The sequence below is a fragment of the Polyodon spathula genome, chromosome 17 (assembly GCF_017654505.1).
Source record: "Polyodon spathula isolate WHYD16114869_AA chromosome 17, ASM1765450v1, whole genome shotgun sequence".
Lineage (NCBI taxonomy): Eukaryota > Metazoa > Chordata > Actinopteri > Acipenseriformes > Polyodontidae > Polyodon > Polyodon spathula.
The window spans coordinates 467,335-490,499 of NC_054550.1; the positions used below are offsets into that span (position 1 = coordinate 467,335).

The window sequence follows — 23,165 nt, forward strand, 5'->3', positions numbered from 1 at the left end:
TGAACTGAAGTTTAAATGTTATTACCATTTTATTTATTTTCTTCTTCTAATGATCTCCTACTGACTTTACTCATTAAGATATCCCATTTATAGAACTAAGTAAGCCCAAAAAAAAAAAAAAGTCTCATTAAGACAGGCCTGTTCCAAAGACCATGGCTTAATTAGGGTAAATGTACAGTCCTGCAAAAAGTACAGCACGTGATTGTTATTTTAAATGGGCGTGTTAGTTTTCCCATAAAGAAGTAACTTTGTTTTTGTGTTACATGCAAAAGTAGAATGGTTCCTTCCTATTAAACAACTGGAAAATAAAAATTCAGTCAAGCCCTCTCAATATCATGCTTATACTCTATCTAAACAGAGACTCAATATTTAACTTTAAAAGTTACACAAGGTACGTTAATGTGTTATGTATATCTGCTGACCCCTACAGGTGCACCCTGTGTGTAGCAAAGAAGTGTCATTATCACATGAAAACTGATATTGAGCAGGTATCGATCCTAGGTGGGCTTAAACATAATTATCAATACAAGTTAAATATTAGTGTTTATAGTAATACATTATTAGGGGGTCAAAGTATCAATACTATTTTATTTCAAATAATTAAAAAATATATAAAAAGAACCAAAAATTAAACAACATACACTTACAACATCCTCTGAAATAAGAGTTCTTGTCATGCTTTTTTTGTTTTGCAGTTGTTTTGATACTTTTCTGTATAGATTACTACCAACAAGAGGATTTCACTGTACTGCCCGTGATTGAGAGGGACCCTAATTCTGAAAGAAAACGGTAGCAGTAAACCGTTCTCTACGAAAAACAGTTGCTGCAGGAAAAATACTCGAGCTGACAAATGTTGGGGGAGAAATCTAATGCAAAAATATTTCAAAGGACATCTGCAGCAATGCATAGTATCTAGTGTTCTGTGACTTGAAGGCTGAAATTCACAACTTACTCCAGTTTCAATGACACCCTTTGAATTTACTAAACTTGGAATAAACAATTAAGGAAATTTGTCTAAGAGCTCTTTGGTATTTAAATGTTTTGTTCGTCTTGTTCTGTAGCATTATTGGGTGTTTTAAAATGATTCTGATGTGCAGAAAATGTACATAGAAATTGGATTAAAACTTAAAACAATTATTTAAAAATGACATGAAACACCCAACCGAGGAGTTCTTCTTTTCTTGCTACTTTTGCATTGTTCCTGATGGAGATCTACAATAAAAGAGAAAAAACATCTGAAATGTTAAACCTGTGCACAAGCAGCTTATTGAAGAGACAGGACATTTATAAATGCATGCATACATAAATAAAGAAACTATACATAAACACAAGGACAATCCATAACAGATTTAGTGATCGAAGATTTACTAAGGGACACTGTCCTAGTTCAGAAATAAATTAAAAACAAGCAATACACAAACTAAACAACAGGGTGCCACATAAGGTGTTCTTTCAATTATACGCAATCTATGGTTGCTCAAACACTACCATGCACCAGTATAATGGAAAGGCTAGTAAATTTAAAAAATAGATGCCATTGAAAGCTATATGTTGTAAAAGTACCCTGGATAAGGAGGTGGGGGTGCATCATATTGTCCGGATGTTGCAATTGCCTGCGCATATGAAGGAAGTCCTGGTCCCTCTGCTGCTGGGTGTACAGGGGTGAGCGACACTTCTTCCAGTCTCCTAATAATAAGAGAAGCATTGCTTCGCCTCACACGACCAACTGAAGAACTGCAATCATAACAGCAATCATATAAGATATAACTGATATATAGTATTAATATTATATATATATATATATATATATATATATATATATATACTATATAGATCTATATATATATATATATATATATTAAATTTACATGTGTTATGATAATAAATGTACTTACCCTGGTCGGCTGTGACCTTTGCATATTTTTTGACAACAATACCAGCTTAGTAGCACAACGAAGACTAAGCACACTCCAGCAGCAATGAGGCCAGTGAGGAGAGCCGTCACATCTATTCTCTGAGGCTGCTGATCATCTGCAGGATAACAAGAACAACACTAACTACACTTAAATCAACGGTAGCAGATGTACCTGACAGACTAACTAACTGGGTCTTATCAGCTCGTACGACTTACTGTTTACTACACAGAATATGAGGATTGCATGTATGAGAATTTGTGTATCTATTTTCACCAACTTGATCACAGTAAGGTGTCAATGACTTACCTGGTTTGGCATATCCATCTGCGGTGTACTTTTGCCAAAAAACGCTCTTTAAAAAACAAACAGAAATAAAAATGGTTTCATTTACCAAATCATGCAAGTGTTAAACTGGATTGTGTTGCATATAAAACTGTTGGAGCAATGTCCAGCAAAATATTTGTAATATTTCACAACTAATTAACCCTACCCTCACACCTGTAACCCTCCACCGACATTAACAGTAGAACTTGCGTTATCAGGAATTCTCAGTGTAAATCAAAGAAATGAAAATGTGATTGCAGTCAGTGGAGGTTTCATTTTATTGAATCTCAAATCTGCAAAGTAAGAAATGCATTGCATTCTACTGAAAACTCTTTCCTAAAGTACAAAATAACCAATTGCAATGTTTACAGTCTATATTACATGGAAGTACATTTTACAAAGCAAACACACAACAGAAAACACAAGAAAAAAAACACTGAACATGCTCTTATTGCTACTTAAAGTATAATTCTGAAACACTTAACTGTTTTATCAGCATTTTCAAACACTTCTCTTGCCTCCTCATAGTTGCACACTTCTTCATAACACTCCCTTTCCAAATTCCCAGGAGTAATTAACTCAAAGTCAAAATGGTTGTATAACAGACTGCGTCCTAAGAACGTGCTTGCTTCATCTTCATTCATGAAAACTAAGAACAGCAACATCAACAGAAAATGTAAATAGGAACTTGGTATGGTTATAAAATATGAGTTACCTTAACGAATATATCCTTCTACTGTTTAGATTTACTAATATAATGTTCTGTACTGTCATGTTGGTGACTGCATTTTAAAATACCCCTGTGGCATCTCTAAACTGGTACACCACTGTGATCTACCCTAACCCCAGCAACACCCTGGTGAATGCAACATCAGTAAGAACTTACCATTATCTGAAATGTGTTTATTACTTTCCAACTTCATTAATTTTCCTGTACATCTAGAAAATCCACATGCGATCAGCTGGCACATTACAAGAAAACATAGAGCCATTTCTGGGCACCTGTGAAACAGTTCAAACGTGAAGCTTACAATGATTAGTGTTCTGTCTAATGCCTTCATCAGGGTTGTGTTGCACTGAGTCCAAACATTTTCCCAACAGCTCCAATACAGCCCATTTTAATGCACTGAGGACACAGGATATAGGTTGATCAAATCAACCAGAATATATGATTGAGTGTATGAAGCTGCTGATACTAGACCGTATTAAATTAAGTAAGGTTTCCGTGATTTTATTTATTTATTTATTACCTCCCTTGGAATGGGGTCAGTTTGATAGAGAATTGTTTTTGTCACTTTTATTACATATTTACTGAACAATTTGAACTTGTGGGTTCAATTATTTAAAACCAGACCACCCTTGTGTGGAATGTTAGGCACAACTAAACAATCCTATATTAAAAGATTGTAATCGCTGATTACAGTGTCGAAAACTAACTCGCGTATATGGCTGGTTTCGCACAGGTAGGAAGTACGTTCCCCTCCCTTCATAGGCAAGCCCTGTATCTTCCTGGGACAAATTACCGTCATAATAAAATAATAAATAAATAAAAAGTACATGCAAGGGTCTACTTTGTTTTCATACAACAGAAACGGTTTCAGTATAATACACAATAAACGCCACCGCTTTTTACATAACACAGTATAGAAAACAACAAGACACACACACAAACAAAATACGTGTTACTGGCGTCTGTTGACTGATTAATAACTTCGTAATTAATAAATAACAAACACGAAGTCATGTAAAACACGTCGACGTTTTAAAACGAATTCCTTACCTTACACCTTGTAACCTGAAGAAATTAATTTATTAAAACTATTATCCTTCTGATCAGCAGTCATCCCGTTTCGCAACAAGGAACAATACGGAAATCTTACAATATCCCAAAACAAGTTGAACAAAAGTAGCCGAGTACTGGTCGAAACTACACAAGTTGGGCTAAAGAGCCCCAAATGCCGAAAAGTTGTAGGCCTGATGAAGTCTCAGAATACAAATACAAAGATGTGTCATCACACGAGAAACGAATCAGCAATATAGACTGATTTATTTGCGTTTTTAAAAAACACCTTTCATGACAAATCAATTGTACCTGGGAGCATTCCTGCACGTTACTCTTAGGTAGCGTACCTGGGCAGACCTGAGTAGCTGCTGTGTGTTACCTGGAAAACCAACATGGATAGGAACTTTACTTTATCAGAACAGTCGCGGACAGATAACATATATGAAACCAAATAATTAGTAAAAATGAAATACGGTTTGATTCTATATTAAAATATAATCCATTGTTCTCTGCTTACTGCGTCATTGTCTTCTGCTCATAATTTGATTTCAATCAGAAAACCTTGTTGAAACTCCCTAAAACATTTTTGATTGGTTAAATATAGGATTTTTTTAAACGGATTAAAGTTTAAATGGTTGTACTTTAAAAAAAACGAAAAAAAAAGCAATTAATCTGTATAGCAAGTTTACAGTAACACGTTTTTGACTATATCCGTGTTGAGTATCCTTTATTGTCACTTTTTTATACTGATAATTGGCACTGCTGACACATTAGGCTTTTGACTTGCTACATCATCAGATCGTATGATGAGAGCTCTAGGTCTGTCTCCAAAAAGTTCAAAAACGTTTTGTGTTTTTAATTCTGAACAAACTTATCTATCTGAATTCAAAATATGAACACATTTAAAATATTGGTAAAAACTGGTGCAAAAGCATGCATCATCCTCTCTCAAATATGAAGTTTTCACATATGGAGAAACTAAAGGCGTTATATCTTCTGAATTCTCATCACAGTACACAGTGGACAGTACGTTATTAAGTAGCAACATGAAACCGGAACACCTGAAATAATGTTTGTTGCCCATTCCAGAACCAGGAACCACAGCCACATTCCACAACACTGCAGCCAATTAAAGACCTAGTAGAAAGTGCTCTCATTTTTACTTCATTTTTTAAATCAGTCCTCCCTTTAACCACCCAGTTTGAAAAGCCTAATTTTCAGGCTGCTATTGGACACCCTCAAACTGTTTGAATATTTCTAATCATTTTATGTTTTCCCAAGCAATATGTAATATTGTAATCATACCACAGGATATTACCCATTATTTATACAAACATGTCACTCTTAAGATGGTCCCTTGAGTGATTGTTCTAAGCAGGTTTGCCTTAGGAATATATATATATATATATATATATATATATATATATATATATATATATATATATATATATATATATATATAATTACAAATGCATCAGTGTGGTTTTTTACATTTTGACCACTTTTTTTTTACTTTTAAACTGAATTCCCTGCTTCAAGATGTACCTGCATGGACCTCTCAGAACTACATTTCCCATCATTCTCCTGCTCCCTGGTAAATCCATCTCAGTTACATATGTGAGCAGGAGGATGACGGGAAATGTAGTTCTGAGAGGTCCATGCGGGTACATCTTGAAGCAGGGAATGTAATTTAAAAGTTAAACAAAGTGGTCAAAATGTAAATGAAAACAATATACACACCTTATGTAAACAGTTGTAGCAACACATGGGAACATGGAACACAATAAAATAAAAAGGTCCTTATGTAGCCTCTAAGTGACTGTTTTCTTCCAGTTAATGCAAGGAATCAGTTGTTTCACCTACTTTAGTTAAAAGACAGATTATTGGTTATGTGGTTTGAAAGAGAAATTAAAACAGAAAGATGCATCTGTAATGGTAAATATAAGCAGCTAGCACTGGCGCTGGCACTGGCAGCTGTGCAGATTTATGATACCTATATTGGGTTTGCTTTTTCAGTTGAAGGCACTGATTCATGGACTGCAAGTGTTTCTGTCCATGTGGTTAAGTAACACCTCCACTGGTGTCATGGTGATGCCCATTGGGGAGGCAGGCCAGCTCATGCATGTCGGTAATGAGAGGGAAACCAAGAAAACAAGTACTGCTGTGTACCCAATTGCAGCTTGCGAGAACGGTAACTGGAGAACCTGTACATAAGGGACGAAAAATCCTCTGTGTGGTGAAGGGAGTTTTGAGCATTGTTTTGCGCACTGTTTTGTGCACTGTTTTGCGCACTGTTTTGCACACTGTTTTGTGCACTGTTTTGTGCACGCACAGCCTACTGATTAATGTGTTGTTCAAACCGATTATTTTGGCCTTCATGCCTGTTTATTTGTTTTCTGTTGGTATAATAAATGTGTGCCTTAGCGCTTGACCAGCAGCTTCTTGCCTGCTTCCTGCTAATACTGTCTTGGGTCACAGTTCTTACAGTACAATGTTTGCAAAACAAGTACATTATTTGCATTCTGTGCTTGTTATTCTACCAAGGCCTGCACACCGTATAGGAGCATGCTCCATCTTCTCACCGTTTCCATTTTCTTCCAGCAATGGCATAATGGAATGCTGCACTGTTAGCTCAGGTGATACTGACAAGTATGGAAGCGATTGTAAACATTACCTTTAATAAGCAGCCAATCGTTTATGTTTGTGGCCTCTTACAGATTTATACCAAGGACTCTGAAGTTGCTTTACGTCAAGCGTTTATTTTTCTCTCTCATTATCTTCACTATACCCACCAGTGCATGCAGAAGACTACAAGCAAACACCTTTACTGTCTGTTTTATTATAAACACTCTGTTAGATAGATGCCTTTGCTAGGGCTATGGGTAGAAGCTATGCATTTGTTTGATAGGTAGGTATTAGCACTAGTGGTAGCTGATAGGTAAAAGCCTCTTTATTTTATCTCTAACTTATGATGAAATCATCTCATATTACTACAGTAGTTAAGTTGCTAATGTTGGTCCTTCTCTTGGGGATGCCTTACAACCCTTTCTTATGTTGTTATGCCTTTCTTGTCTTTACAGGTACTGAGTAGCTGCTACAGGACAAACCCAGAACAGATGCTGGTCAAAAACCCCTTCTCTTAGTATTTCCTGTGCCTGGACCATCAGTGGGATGATAAGCGTTACCAGGACTTCCACAAACCTGATCTCTGCAGAGCAATTTGAAACGTGTGTAAAAACAAATTCGAGGAACTATTAAAGATAACAATGTTTTGCAACTTACTACAATCTGTAAAGGAAACAAGAAGGTAAGAATATAGCAGGCATATTTAACAAATGTTTCAAAGTGAATGAAGTGGACTGTTCTGGGAAGTGTAGTTCATACATTGTGTAGCCCTTTAACAGATCCTATTAAATCTGCTTTGAACACTAAACAATAAAGGGTAATTAATACCGCCTAACCAAGAATAACAGGTTTGTTCAGTGGCGGGGTAAGGATGATGTCATTGGTGACATGAAGAAAGCTAGAATGAACTGTACAACTGTAGCTTGAATTACCTTTTGTTCTGTTTTTTGTTTGTACTGTCTTCTCCTTGGATTAAAGTAGATATCTGAGTGAGTCTGTGAGTTAAAACCATAGACAGATAGGATTGTATGTACCAATTTTCTATGGTCCAATCTGGAGGCATTTCACTCCTGGAGTGAAAATATTGACAGTACTGTCAACTAATTAGGGTTCATTTATTTTTCAACAGCTTCAAAGAAATGTTCAATTGTAAAAAAAAAACAACGTTAACAAGCAAAGATATGCTTCAATTAAATTAAAGAAGAATACAAAGAGCTGGGAACTGTGCATTGTTCTGACTCGGGCTGTAGTTTAAATTACAGCAGTGTTTAAATGTCTTTCTGTTTTCAAGCACTTTGGAGGAACCTCAGAACGTTGACAGCATATCATTACTTTGAGTTTAAAACTGAAAGCTTGTTTTGTTTTATTTATTTACAGCTACCAGGAAACAATAACTATAATTATTTTCTTACTGATGGCTCTGTCCTGGTTTACTGGAGATCCTGGATTCATTCCTGGCTGGGAGTCCCTTTTTGGGAAGTAAGTAAAGATAAAGCCAACCACCCCCCCTCCCCCAACACCACCCCTGTGAATCGCTTTTCTTTAGTTTCCTCCTACCCACAACAAGAAAAGGTTTGACTCATTTAGAGAGGGATGTCACCTTTCCTTTCCAGTTTTTAGATGCAAATTGTAATGTCAGGAATGTTAAATGCAAATGATTAGAATGTTTAATATGTCAGTGGATCAGAGTAAATGACCCTCCCTGACCTGCAGCATGTTTGCTGTGTAAACACATGGCAATTCTTCTCTGCTATGTATCACCTGCCAAATAATAGGCAATCTCTCAGGGTCTCCACCTAACTAATGTGCATTAGACACCTGGTTGTGTATGTGTGTGTGTGTGTGTGTGTGTGTGTGTGTGTTTATATATATATATATATATATATATATATATATATATATATATATATATATATATTTTTGTAGGCTGAAAATTGGAGTCAATCCTCTTTTCATTGTTATCCCAGCTTTCCTCTTGCCTGTTTCTAATCCACCAAATGCTTTTGTATTTATGTATAGGCATCTCCAAGGTGCGGGATATGACGAGTAAAGCCTTTGGATAAAAACATTTATTGGGATTACTAGGTGTCACCTTAGGTAAGGTAGTCCTAAATTAGTGCTGACCAGCTGTTAGAACCTTATGATGCTCTTCCCTTTACAATGTGCAACAAAAAAAGTCACTCCCCAGTTCAGCTTCCTAAAAACCACTGTCAGATCATTCTTTAATAGAAGATAATTTATTTTTCATGACTCTAAAAGAATGTATAAGACACAGCTTTATACAAACTTAATGTGCATTTCTGTTCTCCTGGCAAAACTATATATACAAATCAGATTATATATCAGTCATTTCAAAACTTGGGACTGAAATTCTACAGTCGTCATCTGCTGTATATTTGATTTCACATTCAGAAAATTTGGTCTGATTAACCATATACTGTGCACTACAAACTCAGATGCCACTGAACTTCATTCTGACGTAAGATCGAATGCGGTCAATACGACTAAATCTTTGAACACTAACATTTACATTCACCTCCACCTACTGCCGGTATCAAGAACGGTTTAACATATGCAGTTATGGTTATGAATTAACCCACATTACTCAAGTTGGTCTTAATATTGTTACATATTACTGATCTGTTTTGATGAATAGCTAAACTTTGACCTGCAGGGAGGGGAAATATCCCTGGTATTTAAAATGTTATGGTCACAAGTATTTAAAATGTTATTGTCATATCAAGGAAAACATCTAGAATAGAAATAAACTGTATGTTGAAAAAAACACTTTGGTCCTTAATTTGCGCATGCCTTTGGACTTCAGCTACCTATCAGCTGCATCTTGTTAGTGTGCCAATGCCATTTTCTAACCCTACTATCATTTACACTTTCTCTTTAGGGTGGGTTGATTGTATGTACAAGCATATGTGAGGGTGTCACTGGATCTGTGGTGTGCTTTCATTTTTTTTTTTCTTGTGTGACTTAATAATCATGTCAAGTTATCGGCTTCCCCACCACAACGATCTTCTGATTTTAATTTTCTTGATTTGTTTTTTCTTCCCACTAGGTGGCACCAAAGCACACACAGACTGAAATTGGACATTTCGATTTTCAACATGGTCTTGGTATGCACGGCACAGTTTAATTTGTGTAACTAGTTTCCTCCAGCTTTTCCCAACACATATGTAAAATGAATAACGGTTTATGGTTTATTTATAAAGACAGTGAATTATAGTGAATTATACATACGTATAATATGTATTAAACACACAATATTGTGGGTTCAGTTACTGTCACATATTTAACATTTTACCAAAATACATATTTTTCCATCTGATAATAATTTGATGCACATTGTTGCAAAGCTACTGGAAATGTTTTATTTATTTATGTGTTTGTTTGTTTGTTTGTTTGTTTATTTTTACAGAGATAACTTATAATCTATTAGGTTCCACAAGAAAGAGTTAGTGGTGACGCTTATGAAAATACAAAGGGGCAGATGGTATGCTTAGGGCAAAGCTGGTGTGTATTGGGTTAGGGTTAGTGCTGTACATGTCGACAGATGTTTTAACACTTTCTTCTCCAGGCAATGCACTTTCATTGCTCTCAATAAACATGGCTGATATGATTTTTGTACAATTCTTTCAACAGAATTATGTACTGGACTTTCACTATAATCTATTAACATTAAAGCTATACCCTCCAGGTTTAGCTCAAAAGCATAAGACAATTACTTTATACATCTTATGACTTTTTATATGGATATAATATATAATACAATTCTATATACAAAACAGAAAACACAACATATTGTTCATCATTCCCAATGCGATATATATATATATATATATATATATATATATATATATATATATATATATATATATATATATATATATATATATATATATATCGCATTGGGAATGATGAACAATATGTTGTGTTTTCTGTTTTATATATAGAATTGTATTATATTTGTGTTTATAGAAAACATTATATAATTCTTGTCATGGCTCAGCTTCTTATTTTGAAGACAATGCAATGACCAGAAGTGATAAATTGATTTCAAAAGTGTGATTAAGTGCATATTAGTGTTTGCCCTTTTATTATTTCCATCTTTGCCTTCATTAAATTACAGCACACTATAACCATACAATTCATAAAGGTATTATAAACATCACAATGTTGCTGGTAGGAATTATTCAGTTTTATAGATGGTGTCCTTTTAATTTTGCCTTTCATGGATTATAAAATTGTTTAATATCTGCTGAAGTGAAGCACCGGAGAAGCAAATAAAGACATTGGCCTCAGGTCACAATGTCATTTGTGATAGTAGCAACTTCGAAGAGGATCATTTATTCCTGCACATGATTGATAACAGCATGGGTTAAATGGAGAAAGGTTTGTTTCTATTAAAGAATCATCTTGAGTGAAGAGCTCCCACTTAAAAGTCAGATGTGATGAGGAGACAAGGGACTATCTGCAGGTCAAATTAAATAACTTATATCATTTAAGCAGAATGGCAGTACAATTTGTCCATTCACTGTTATTACACTGACCCTTATTAGATGCACAGACCAGTCTTCTTTCCACCTTGGGGAATCAAAGCTGTAACTTTGAAAGTAATAATTACTACATTGGGGGCTTGAAAAGGTAAAAGAATGTTAAGATCTTGAAATGATACATTTTCTCAAGCTTCTGTTTCTGTCCTATAAAGTTTCTAACCATATGCAGAATTCTTTTTTTATATATTTTCAAGACTATTTGATTGACTACCCTTATTTACACTGTAGTTACTACATGTATTTCTGTGGTGGTGGGATAACCAATATATTGCCGATAACCGTCTATAACAAAATACATACAATAAATACTGGTAATAAAACAATGTTACTACACCTGCAAACATAATATTCATTGTATTTAAATATATTTTATGCAACAAGAATCAGTATTTTTGCTCAACAACAAGGCTTTATGCATACTGCCATAAGAATATTTACATTCTGCTCCCACATTATTTTATGGGTTTTTTTTTGTTGTTGTTTTTTTTTTAACTCTTGAGTGTTTTTGATAATTCAAACATATAACAAGGTTTATATTTTCTAATTGTGAAACTATTTGCACTGCAGATGATGAGCTTCAGGAATGGAGAGGATCGTAAAGACCCTGAGCCTTGCTTCCGTGAAAAAATATTCAGGACTCTGCAGATACCGTCATTTTTGTTCAACGTCTAGAATTTAAAAGAAGATGCAGAGGAACTGCACATTCTAAGGGTAAGAGTGTTATAAAAGTGTGTCCTTTTTTTGTTGTTTTAATTGCTTATCACCACATTTTATATTGAACAATCAAAAATGAAACTGAAAAACAGTAATTTATATGGACATCCGTATGTTAATCACACAGAATCCCAATATCACCCTCGACACGCAAGTTTCTTTTTTTCCTTCAGTTTTCTAAAAAGCTGTGGTTATATAATAATAAATACAATTACATGAAATTAAATGAATTCCTTCTTTTTAATAATTCTTAGATTTCTCATTTTGTGCTTTTCTGTTTGCCAAGGTACTCTGGGATGTGTTTAGAAATGAGATCTTTGTAACTACTTGGCAGAGTCATGTGAAACACAAGAATGTCATTTCGTAGGAGGTGGATTGTGAGTTTTTAGAAGATGGTAAACCTAGCAGCAGTTTTTTTAGTTATCTGGACATAAGCCAGCTGTAGTCAGACTGCACATCAGTTAAGGGTCATGAAGCAGAGACCTGACCAATTCCCAACCTGGTTTGTAAAACAGCAGCCTGGAGCAACCACTATAAAACCGACATGACACTTTGTAAAGGTTATAAGAAATAAACAAACTATGGAATTGCTTCACTTTTATTGAATCGTTGTGTTCCTCAGGCACACAATAAAAATAAAAACTTTAGACTTTATTTAAGTATTCGTTAGTGGTTAAAGTAAGAGACAGTATCTGGCCCTTTGTTGTAGTTTGTTGAACAGAACAACAGACGTTCTGCCAGATAATACTTTATTAATGACTATGTGTTAGTTTTTCTTAATAACACTGTCATTGATGTTTTGTTGTTAAATGATTTTATGTATAACACTCTTCGTTAAAATGTTTTATTGTAGTGTGTGTTTAGTAAGTCTTTCTCAGTAACACATGATATGTACAAACATGATAAAGGAAAGTCTAGTTCATAAAACCATCAACTAGGAACTCAACAGGTACACAGCACCACATTGACTAATGTTTGCAAATCACAGTGTCAACACCGATGCCGCATTGTGGTGCTTTCTTTTTTGAAGTTGCATTATGACTTGTTACAAGTGCTAATGCGCTATCAAGTTTTTTTTTTTCATAGAAAGGTATTATCGTATTATCAACGATGGCCTTGTAACTTGGATTTTGTTTTATCATTGCCATTAAAGCTATAGCACAGCCTTTGCGCCTAATGATTTACTGGTCTTACCACCTTTAATGACCTTTTTTTTTCCACAGGGTGAAAAAACTATTAATTCTTTCATTTCAAACTGTTAACTGCTTTATCTAGTGTGCATTTGTTCTGGAATTTGCCATGCTAGTGGCACACTTTAATGGCAACTTATAAATAAACTGCACAGGACAACTCCTACATCCATATAAAAAGTCATAAGATGTATAAAGTAATTGACTTTTACCTACCTTTGGGGAGTGAAGGAGGATAAGGATGCTTCTGTGCTAATATCAAACCACTAATGTATTATCATTTCACACAGTAACTGATTTAACACAGTTCTATTAAAATATGAATTAGTGTTCCCTTTTTCAATTTTTGTTTCAATTTAGAACAGTATCGTTGCATTTATTTATTGTTATCACGTCTGAACTAACCGTATATATTGAGAGCAGTGAAATTTATTTCTTATTGGCTTTGAAAGTAATACTGTTTATATAAATACATGATTAACAAAAAGGCCTTTTGAATCTTTTCAGCATAACCATTCATTATGAAAGTAAATGAGTCTAATCATTAAAAACAGTCTTATTGTTAAGCATTACATTTTAGCTATTGTTGGTCAAAGTCATAAAGTAAACATTAGCTTTACTCTCTTATATTGTTAGTTGTGTAATAATAATGGATTTCACTGATTCTTTGTCTTTTATTTAGGGTGTGGAAACACGATTAACAGAATCTCATCCTGAAACTGAAACTCATCCTGGTTTAACAGGCAGTAGACGTCACCGTCCATCTCTTGCATGCCAATGTAAATGCTGTAACCATATTTAACCTTCTAATGTACACAAGCTTGTATATACCACCCTACAAAAGCCCAACAACTCTACCAAGATGACCATGCTTTACAGTGCTTGCAAGCATTTATGCTTATAGATTCATTGCATCATGGGTGATTTTCCACAAAATCCACAAACACAGGGTGTTACACTGCAGCAGGGCCTGTTACATTGAAACCTTTATGCAAACCTTTTCTAAAAGATGAATGTCATATGTTTGGTACAGTCCATTCAGAGGACGATGAGACAAAGCCATCTTGAACAACAAATAGATAAAAAAGGCTAACTGTTTTTGAATAGTACTTTGCACATACAGCATGATAGAGTTTAATTTGTTTTCATGCAAGAATCCCTTCAGCATCAATCAGAGAGTTTAACGATCCAACATACTGAAGCTCTGAGTGCTCTTAAAAAACAGGGGATGTAATTCACATTCATAATTATTCTTTAAAACATTTGCCTGAAGACAGAAGAATGATGCACACATATTTCTGTTATTCTGTCAAATAAATGGTCTTAAAATTGTCAATAAAATTAGTTTCAGGCAAGAATCAAAGGTACCTTAATACCATATTTGCTGATAAAACTGTACTTCTGTTCTTTTCAAAACATTAATACAATTAGGCAGTGGATTGTTCATACATTTATCCCCTTGACAACAACCACATGGGTAGAATAACAATTAATATATTTATTTTTACAAATTGGTATTATTATATTCCTACATTGATCAACCATTTTAGATCATATAGTAGATATACAGTGTCTTTATAGGTCTATAGCTGAAATGCTATCTTTGTAATGTTACAGTGTATTTAAATTAATTTCCTAATTATATAATTAAGTATATGTGTTTTCATTGTTCAACTAAATGCAGAATTAAAAGAAAGAGATCAATGGACGTAAGGAAGAACTGAAATCATTACAGGTAAGTGATTCAGATATGTATAGGCTTTGATGAATACAAAATAATTTATTTATTTTGGTTTATAAATTGTGGCCGACTTTATGTTATATTTTCCATAACAAAAAAAAAGTGACTTTTTCACAAAGTTTTTCATGTAGTCAGCCTGTTTATTTGAATATCCATTGTAAGATTATTATGATTTACAAACAAGTTATTGCAACATCAGCTGGTTAATAACTGGTGCGTATTGAAAGACTGAGAAATGCTTTTTCATAGCTGACCTTTTGTGTGGGGTTTGAAGGGAATTGTTTTGCCTTGTTCAAGCTGTGACGTTGCATAGGTGATGTATAGGGTATCCCATGCTCTACTGCACATGATATATTGACCGAATGGAGCAATAAAGACTCTCCTGGCCTTTCCTAAGTAAGATAATGGAATTTTTACATTAAGCTATATTAAAGCTTATAGAGATGACACAGTCTGATACATGCCAGCACTTATGAGGTCATAACACCCAGCCCAAGAATTATAGTTGCTGTTCCTTCCAGTCACTGATTCCATGGTTGATGTTGGTTTTAGAGACACTGGGAGTGGTATTTCATAGTCACTTTTGCTGCCTTTTTTGTTTTGTATGACAATCATTAAAAGGTAGTCAGTTAGGTATTTTTTTATTATTTAATCTAAACAGTTTTGATAGTTTTCTTCTAAACATGTGCAACTCTTTCTTGTTAAGACGGTTAACTAGTCAGTAACCTAACAGAAGCCAATATTTAGAAGAGAACATTTAAAAGTTTGTCAAGTATTGTTGCTTACTCAAATCTGTAAAGTGCAATTCAACCTAAACGAAATGGAAGAAGTCCAGGACATGAATGAGAAAGCCTGTTGGGAAGAATATTTGCACAAGAACTTACTGCAGTGTTTTATTTTACAGTTGCTCAGGCACAGTTTGCAAAAGAAACTAAGTGAACTGGTAAAGACTTTTAATTATATACTTTGTTGACAGAGTAGAGTGGGAGTTACAGGAGTTATACAAGGCAAGCAAGAAAGGGGATGGCTCCATCAATAGGAACTGATAGGGAGTACGTGAGTCTAGGACCTCAAGTGGGACTGAAAACAAATACTGCAGTGTCATTCACATGGTAAAAACAACCACATAGGAATTACACACAAACTGTGGATAATATCTTATACAATGCAAAAAAAGCCAAATATAAATGACATGTATGTAAAGAAATTACTGTAGTTGTTTACATGTCATAAAAGGACCAGGTTTTATGTTACAGGAGCAAAAGCTGCAGTTGCAGATACAAGCTAAAGATAATCACCTGGGCCAGTTTAGTGAAGTTGGGAAAGGCGATGCTGCCATCACACCTCAGTGTGGAATGGTATAACAGACTCACGAGAAACTGGAGCAGAATGGTATGCAACTATTATATAAAAGTTTTACTGTGACGATTATTTAAAGCAAACATGCTAAAAAATCTTATAAAAATATTTCAACTTTGCCTGCAAGAAACACAGATTATCTATTTTAATGACAGGTAATAATATATATAATAAAATATATATGTTCATTTCTGATATAAACCGAGTGCCTATGACAGCACATGATGTCAATAAGAATTGTTGACTGACGAGCACAATCAATTAGGCGTTGAACGTGACAATAAGCGGGTTTGTGAGATAATATTACGAGAGGTCATTTCTCAAAGAAACTATGGTGCATACCGAGTGCTTTTTAAAAAATGGTGATAATAAGCGGTGTATGATATTAAGCGATGTGATATAAAACGGGTTCATGTGTGTGTGTGTGTGTGTGTGTGTGTGTGTGTGTGTGTGTAGATATATACATATATTACTTTCATTTATATTTCCAAAAATAATAATTTATGTATACAAATATTCAATAATGACAAAAAATAAACAAACATATCACTATATGTATTTGAAGAATGAATGTATTTCTATAGATAGATAAAACAGCTTGGATGGAACTGGTTGGAAATTTAGCATTCTTGTAATTTAGAATATTATGTTTAGTGATTTATTTGATTTTGGTTAACCTTGCCTGTTAAATAGAACTAGTGGAATCTTAAACTGTCTCAAGAGCAGGTAAAGAGCAGGGACACCCTTTATTTGGCAACCTTATGTTATACCATGTTACATAAACATAATATTTATATAGCTCTGAATTTGTATAAACCTATTTATCAGTTGTTTTTAAACTGTATTATCATTATTTATGAAATGGAGCAATATAGTTTAGGTTGTCCAGGATGCTGGTGCTAATTTAAAATAGCCAAAAAGATATGAAGCATTTCTGTATCCAAAAAAGTGGTGGTCTGGAAATTGTTGCACTTTGAGTCGCCTTTTTTTTTTTTTGTAAATGAATGTATAACAGAAAAATAAAATTTAACTTAAGTCATTCTTTTGAAGTTTACTTTTTTCAGTATATAGAGAATTCATCATTTGAATCTATTTTATAAGGATTATTTATGCATGGAATTATTAGTAAAAATAATGAACTATGCTATACACTAATCTTTAAATGTCAGCCTTCAGGCAAATATTCGGGGGGTGTCGGAGAGGGCCCCTCTCTCACTACGATCTCCATTTCCTACCTCTATCCTGTATCAATCCAGTCCTCCCGCGTAGAGCTGGGTAGCAAGGTTCCACCTCCAATCCTGAGCTCCGTCTTGAAACCTGACTTTTCTCTTTGGCTATCTTATCTGTCAATCTATATTCACCTGTATAAGCACGATTTTAATTCCAGTCTATGTCTTGCATTTGTTTTCTTTCTCCTCCTCCTCTTTTTCTATACAGCAAGCAATGCACAGAGCTCCCTCTGAGGGGGGGGGGGGGGGGGGGGGGCAATGAGCTCACTCCCCCTGCCTCAGGTCCCCCTGCCTCGGCAGAGGTTCTCTCGGGAGCCAGAGGGGATCCCCGGCCACACACTACTTTCGCAGCTTATGCACTTTTTGCCCCTATGTGGTCCCTCTATCCTAATCATTCTCCTCTAGCCAGCTATATGTCTTAGCTCTGGCCTCTAAACTCTCTCCTATTCACAGGCTCCTTTGGGGCACGTGACCCGGCACCGGACGCCTGCTTGACCTCGACCACGAGGTCACCACCTGCTGTCGGCCCTGTCTAAATCTTTCTTATTCCCTATGGGTAGCCGTGTCTCCCCAGGCCACTATAACGTGCTCCTCCGAGCAGTAAAGGGATTCTCCATGTGTTAAATGTTCTTCGGTTCTAACCATACTGGAATCTCTTGCTCTCGTGGGTATTTTGCTCCCAGACCGTCGAGGAAGCTCCTCACGGTTCTCCGAGTAGTGAGAGTCAGGTCTGTCCTGTCTGTCTACTAATTCTCAGCCCTTAAAGGCGCCCCGTGAAATTGAAATATAAAGTTTTATAATTTTCAACCCAAACTATTTTGTAAACTGCACTAACGGTAATCTTTGTTAGTGGTGCTGCATAAAGTTTAATGAAGATCATTCAAAAGATCTATGATGACTTCAGTTTCTTGGTAAATAAGAAGCTTATGGCTGTAAATATAAAGCAGCAAGCCTGCATACGAAATCTAAAGCAGGGTTAATACACAAGGTTTAATGGAACAGCTGATTCTCACAATCCAGTGAATATGTTGAGCCAGTATGAATCCATCTTTAAGAATGTAATAGAAAATGTTTCCAGATATTCATGGAAATACATAGAGAATGAGAGGTTTGTCATATTAGGAATATGTGCCATATGCAGCACATACCTGTGTGTAAGAGGCTGTCCCCCAGATGGTTAATTTGTTATGATATCCCTGACATGTATTGTATTATCTTACGTATAAAAGCTGAATATCCCTGATGAAAGTCTAGGCAGTACTGATCTTATGGTCTTCGGTAGAGGGCTGATAATAGGTGCTTTGGTGGCAAGTGCTTCCACATCTGCTTTTAGATTCCTATAGCAGTTTCTTTGAAGTGGTAATCATTGAGTCGCGTAGAATCAGCGCCCCTCTGCCCAGCATTTTGGCAGGTTTTTTCTATTTATATTCAACCTCTGTATATAAGTGATTAATCATGAATATGGTAAAAAAAAAAAAATTGTTTAAAGTGCAATACTTTATGAATAAAATTCAATTTATCATTTTATCCTGTAATATGATTTTGTCCAGAAGAGTTAAGCAATAGCTTTGTGATAAGTTGGAATTCCTGTTTTATGAAGAAATGTTAAACAGACCAGATAATACTGTTACAAAATTCACTATGATGGCATCATAAAGGATTCTTGATACTATCTATGAGCAGCATTCATAACCTCTGCTGTGTCTCTGATTAAACGTCAGTGTGTCGAAGGAGAGAGGGATATGAAACAGACGACACTGAGCTGGAAAGAGTGGTGGAAGAGAAAAGGGCAGGAGCCTGATGTTCAATAAGTTGTCATTAAAGGAAATAAAACCTGTACTGTTTATTTTGCTGCACCTTAAATCTTTAATAGCATTTGAAAAGTTGATTTTTTACACAACTATTTCATGATATCACAGGTCATTTAACAGTAATTATCTGCTTTCAAATACCCAGTTCTAGAAGTTATATAGAATGATACTGTTCACTTTCTTGATAGAAATTGCAAGTGTGGGCTTAGACTGCTGTCAGGTGGCTTTACCTCTTTTTTAATCAATTTTAGTAAATCATACTACAGTATGCAATATCTTCGTTGAGGCCATTGAAAAACTGAATAGAAAGTTGATAAGTCACTTCAGTGTGCTAACTGGAAGAAGAAAGAAGCAACCGAGCAGAAAAGGAGCAACAGCTTCAGCTACTTCAACACACACGCATTAAATGGTAAAGCTAACTGTTATTGTTTGCTGTTTGTGTTCAGGAGGTTCTGAACCCCCTGCAGCTTGCCCAACAGCTGCCCCAGGGGCACACCGAGGTGGTCTGCAAAGTGGAAGCAGAGTTGAATGCACTGCAAGAGAAGTATCAGGTGAGGGTCTTTACTTGTTCATTTGTCTGTGTCTGTCTCAGATAATAAAGAAATCAGTTATTTTATCAGCAGAAGCTGCTCTACAGTCTCATATATAGGGCATGCGTGTTTTACTTAAGCTAAGACCATGCTTTGGCTATTTAAAGTTTTTATTGCTTGTTTTAAATAGGCAAAGTTATTTACTAAATAATCATTGTTTGTTTTCTTTTGGCACTCGAGTGCATGTACTGGAATGCTGTAATATTACTTCTTTCAGCCTACCTGTTGCAGTTTTCTCCTTAAATAGTATTTTTTTTTCCACTGCAGGATGCAAAAACTGATAAAACAAAGTCTTTTTTCTGTCCTTAAAGGTGTAGAACAGGACACATTGCTGATATGTTCGCAGTTTAAAACAGGTACCTATCACGCTGAAATAGTGTTAATTAAGGGTTATTATTGTATTATGAAGGGTATGCTCTGCATGTTATGTAAACCACATTGTTTTTCAGTGTTCCTCTGAACAGAAAACCCAATTATATCTTTTTTTTTTGGTCTGTTAAAAGATGTTTACATTTGTGTGGCCTTAAATCATCCTAAGTGTTAACTTAAAATGTGAAAGTGCACAATTATCTTTTATCATACTTTTTGAATGCAAGAACACATGAAAGAATAAAGATTTATTTTCCACCTCTAGAATGCATGTGGTAGTTTCAACACAATTATTTCAATTAATCACCATGACAGTAAATCTGACATTGAGGAAACCCAGACAAGCTAAAAGCACATCTTTGGGTAAATACCAGTAATCCAGAAGTGTACTGTAGAGTTTAATAGGGTATCTTTCGATCAATCAAAGATGAAGAGGTGAATTAAGACATTGACAGAGACAACTTGATGACAAAAAGGAAAACAAGTCATTAAATATTTCATGAAACTATGAAGCTCTCATTCAGAATGTAGTTAATTAAAGTACGACAGACTTGTTTATTTGGCATAACTGCCCTACAGCCCAGAAAGTGATTGGGTACTAGGAATAAACAATCTAGTCTTTTAATGTACAGCGCTTGAATAAAACAAAGAATGAAAGGTATTAAACACACAAGAAGAGGAACCAGTGATAATAATCTTTATGTAGCACCTTTCACAGTGGACCACCATCACAAAGTGCTTTACAAGATATGAAACGAGGGTGTGCATCAGCTGCAGAGTCACAAGTGACTTGCTGGGGTCACACAGTGAGTCAGGGGCTGAGCTGGGATTTGAACCGGGGATTTGATTTAGTTACAAGCCTGTTTCTTTAACCACCAGACCACACAGCCATAATGGGAGGTAAGTTTAATGATTGGGTACCACTGCTATAAGATTCATTCAAAACACTGCAGTTGAATAAGAACGAAACTCAATGAAACCCAGCAAAAGTTTTCTTGGAAGATTCTAAACGTGTGTTTAATGGCTAGTTAAATACTTTTTTGACAAGGGCAAATCCTTTGCTCTTCAATAGTTTCAGTCCCGCTGATCAAGCACCTGGAGGTACTTGCAAGGGAAAGGTGCTATAGAACATCATTTCTTTATATATAACCAAATAATATTAATGGAAACACTAGCTTTGCTAATACACTTGTAAAATGTTTATGAGTATTGAAATAAATGATGTAAGACAGTTTTATGGTAGCACGTAAGAATGCATTCCATTGTATATTATTTTAGATTATTGCACATTAGATGGCTTGACCTGCAACTGAATAATAGCACATGCTTTTATTCCCCCTTGCAGCCCTTTCTTCTTCAGGCCCTCCCACGGGTTTGTGTTCGCTGAATTAAATGCACATTTTTGCTAATTTATGAAAATGCTTGTCAAGGTGACACATCCTTACTGATTTGTATGGGTTTCTTCCCATGTTAAAACTCAGAGGTCCAAGTAAAATAAACACATTAAAGTGAATTATTTTTATAATAATAACTTGTTGGGAGGTTAATTTTACTGCAGGTTCTTGAAAGAGACAATACACATCTCAGAGAGGAGATCAATGAAAAGGAAAACACACCTAACTACACCTAACAGAGGAACATGACAAACTGCAGAAAAGAGGTACAAACGTATAGGAATATATATATATATATATATATATATATATATATATATATATTCCTGTAAGTGGATTGCAGATATATATAGTCACAGTTATACTCTAAATCCTTAACATCTCTTATCATGTTTTACTATTCTTTATTTTAAAAATAAATGCTTAATGATATTAAAAGGAGTTTGTCTATAAGTGTACTTATCTGTATAACATGTATGTCTTTATGAACCAGGAGGAGAAATTACACAAGGAAATCCTTGTTGTAGATAGAGTTTAAATTAATAAAGATACCATCTAGAAGTGATATCTTTGCACAAATTGAAGTGATAGCTATAGACAAATGATCTTTTAAAACACACACACACCATATATTTATATATATGTTATATGGATCTATATATATAATTATATAGATATATTTATATATATATATATATATATATATATATATATATTATAAGATATATATAAGCGTAAAAGTGGTGATTCAGCATTTTTGGCCATAGCTGCAGGTATTGACAAGCTAGGAATTAAAATGAACTGGGTACATTTTGCCAATGTAGACAGAACTGACTTTGAGGAATTAGGTCAAATAACTCAAAAAAGTGAATATTATTTCAAAAACATTGTTTCGATAAAGAACTTGTTACAATGTGCCCATTCTTTCACTAGAGCACTTGAAAAACAGCAGTGCAGGGCTGGTGAGGGTCTAAACAAAGAAAATAGCAAGATAGCGGGTTACACATGCAAGAAAACAAAGAAGAAATGTCAGGGAAGGCAGATCATACACAGAAAGCTCAAAAGAAAAATGACAAAACAAAAGACACCACCAGTACTAATGCTGTTAAAGAAAAGTTCCCTGGTAAGAACAGGGAATTAGACTAATAATCGTTGTGCTTCACTATTTGTGTTGAAATCAAACCATCTGAATTTGCAAAATAATACATTGTTTATTTGTTTATTATGCCATGTTATATGTGCTGGCAACCTTGCATAGGCTCAGGTCCAGTCAGATATCCGTGAATCTAGAAACAGTAATTAATGATGATTGGAACACGTCATGGGATAATAAACTGATATAATAATAATAATAATAATAATAATAATAATACTTCAGGCAAATGCATAGCATATAAATAATTCATTTAATGCCAAGCAAGAATTCTGCGTTTATTTTAAATTATGAAGATTAAAACAATACAATAATAGAATTCATATCAGCCAGTAGTTTAAAAAAAAAAAAAAAAAAAAAGCGCGCCCAGATAAGTGCACACATGTTAGTTTGAAGGAGCCA

At 34.9% G+C, this 23,165-nt stretch overlaps 1 protein-coding gene across 1 annotated transcript; it reads right to left on the minus strand.

Moving 5' to 3' along the window:
• Positions 1 to 568: 568 nt before the first annotated feature.
• LOC121329505 (transmembrane gamma-carboxyglutamic acid protein 4-like) lies at positions 569 to 4,426 on the minus strand. Its single transcript, XM_041275092.1, has 7 exons — positions 4,333 to 4,426; positions 3,127 to 3,242; positions 2,726 to 2,889; positions 2,223 to 2,268; positions 1,896 to 2,031; positions 1,564 to 1,734; positions 569 to 1,212 (listed from the first exon to the last, which is right to left on the minus strand). Exons 2-7 carry the CDS (start codon positions 3,230 to 3,232, stop codon positions 1,185 to 1,187), a joined length of 651 nt encoding a protein of 216 aa, XP_041131026.1. The 5' UTR covers positions 3,233 to 3,242; positions 4,333 to 4,426; the 3' UTR covers positions 569 to 1,184.
• Positions 4,427 to 23,165: the final 18,739 nt, after the last annotated feature.

What these genes read in the sequence shown, in the direction of transcription:
- LOC121329505 (XM_041275092.1), bottom strand. Translation starts at nt 3,232, where the DNA reads ATGGCTCTATGTTTTCTTGTAATGTGCCAGCTGATCGCATGTGGATTT. An exon ending in AAAGGTCACAGCCGACCAGG is followed by an intron (nt 1,735 to 1,895) that starts GTAAGTACATTT and finishes TTATGATTGCAG; the next exon opens with TTCTTCAGTTGGTCGTGTGA. An exon ending in CCCCCACCTCCTTATCCAGG is followed by an intron (nt 1,213 to 1,563) that starts GTACTTTTACAA and finishes CTTTTATTGTAG; the next exon opens with ATCTCCATCAGGAACAATGC.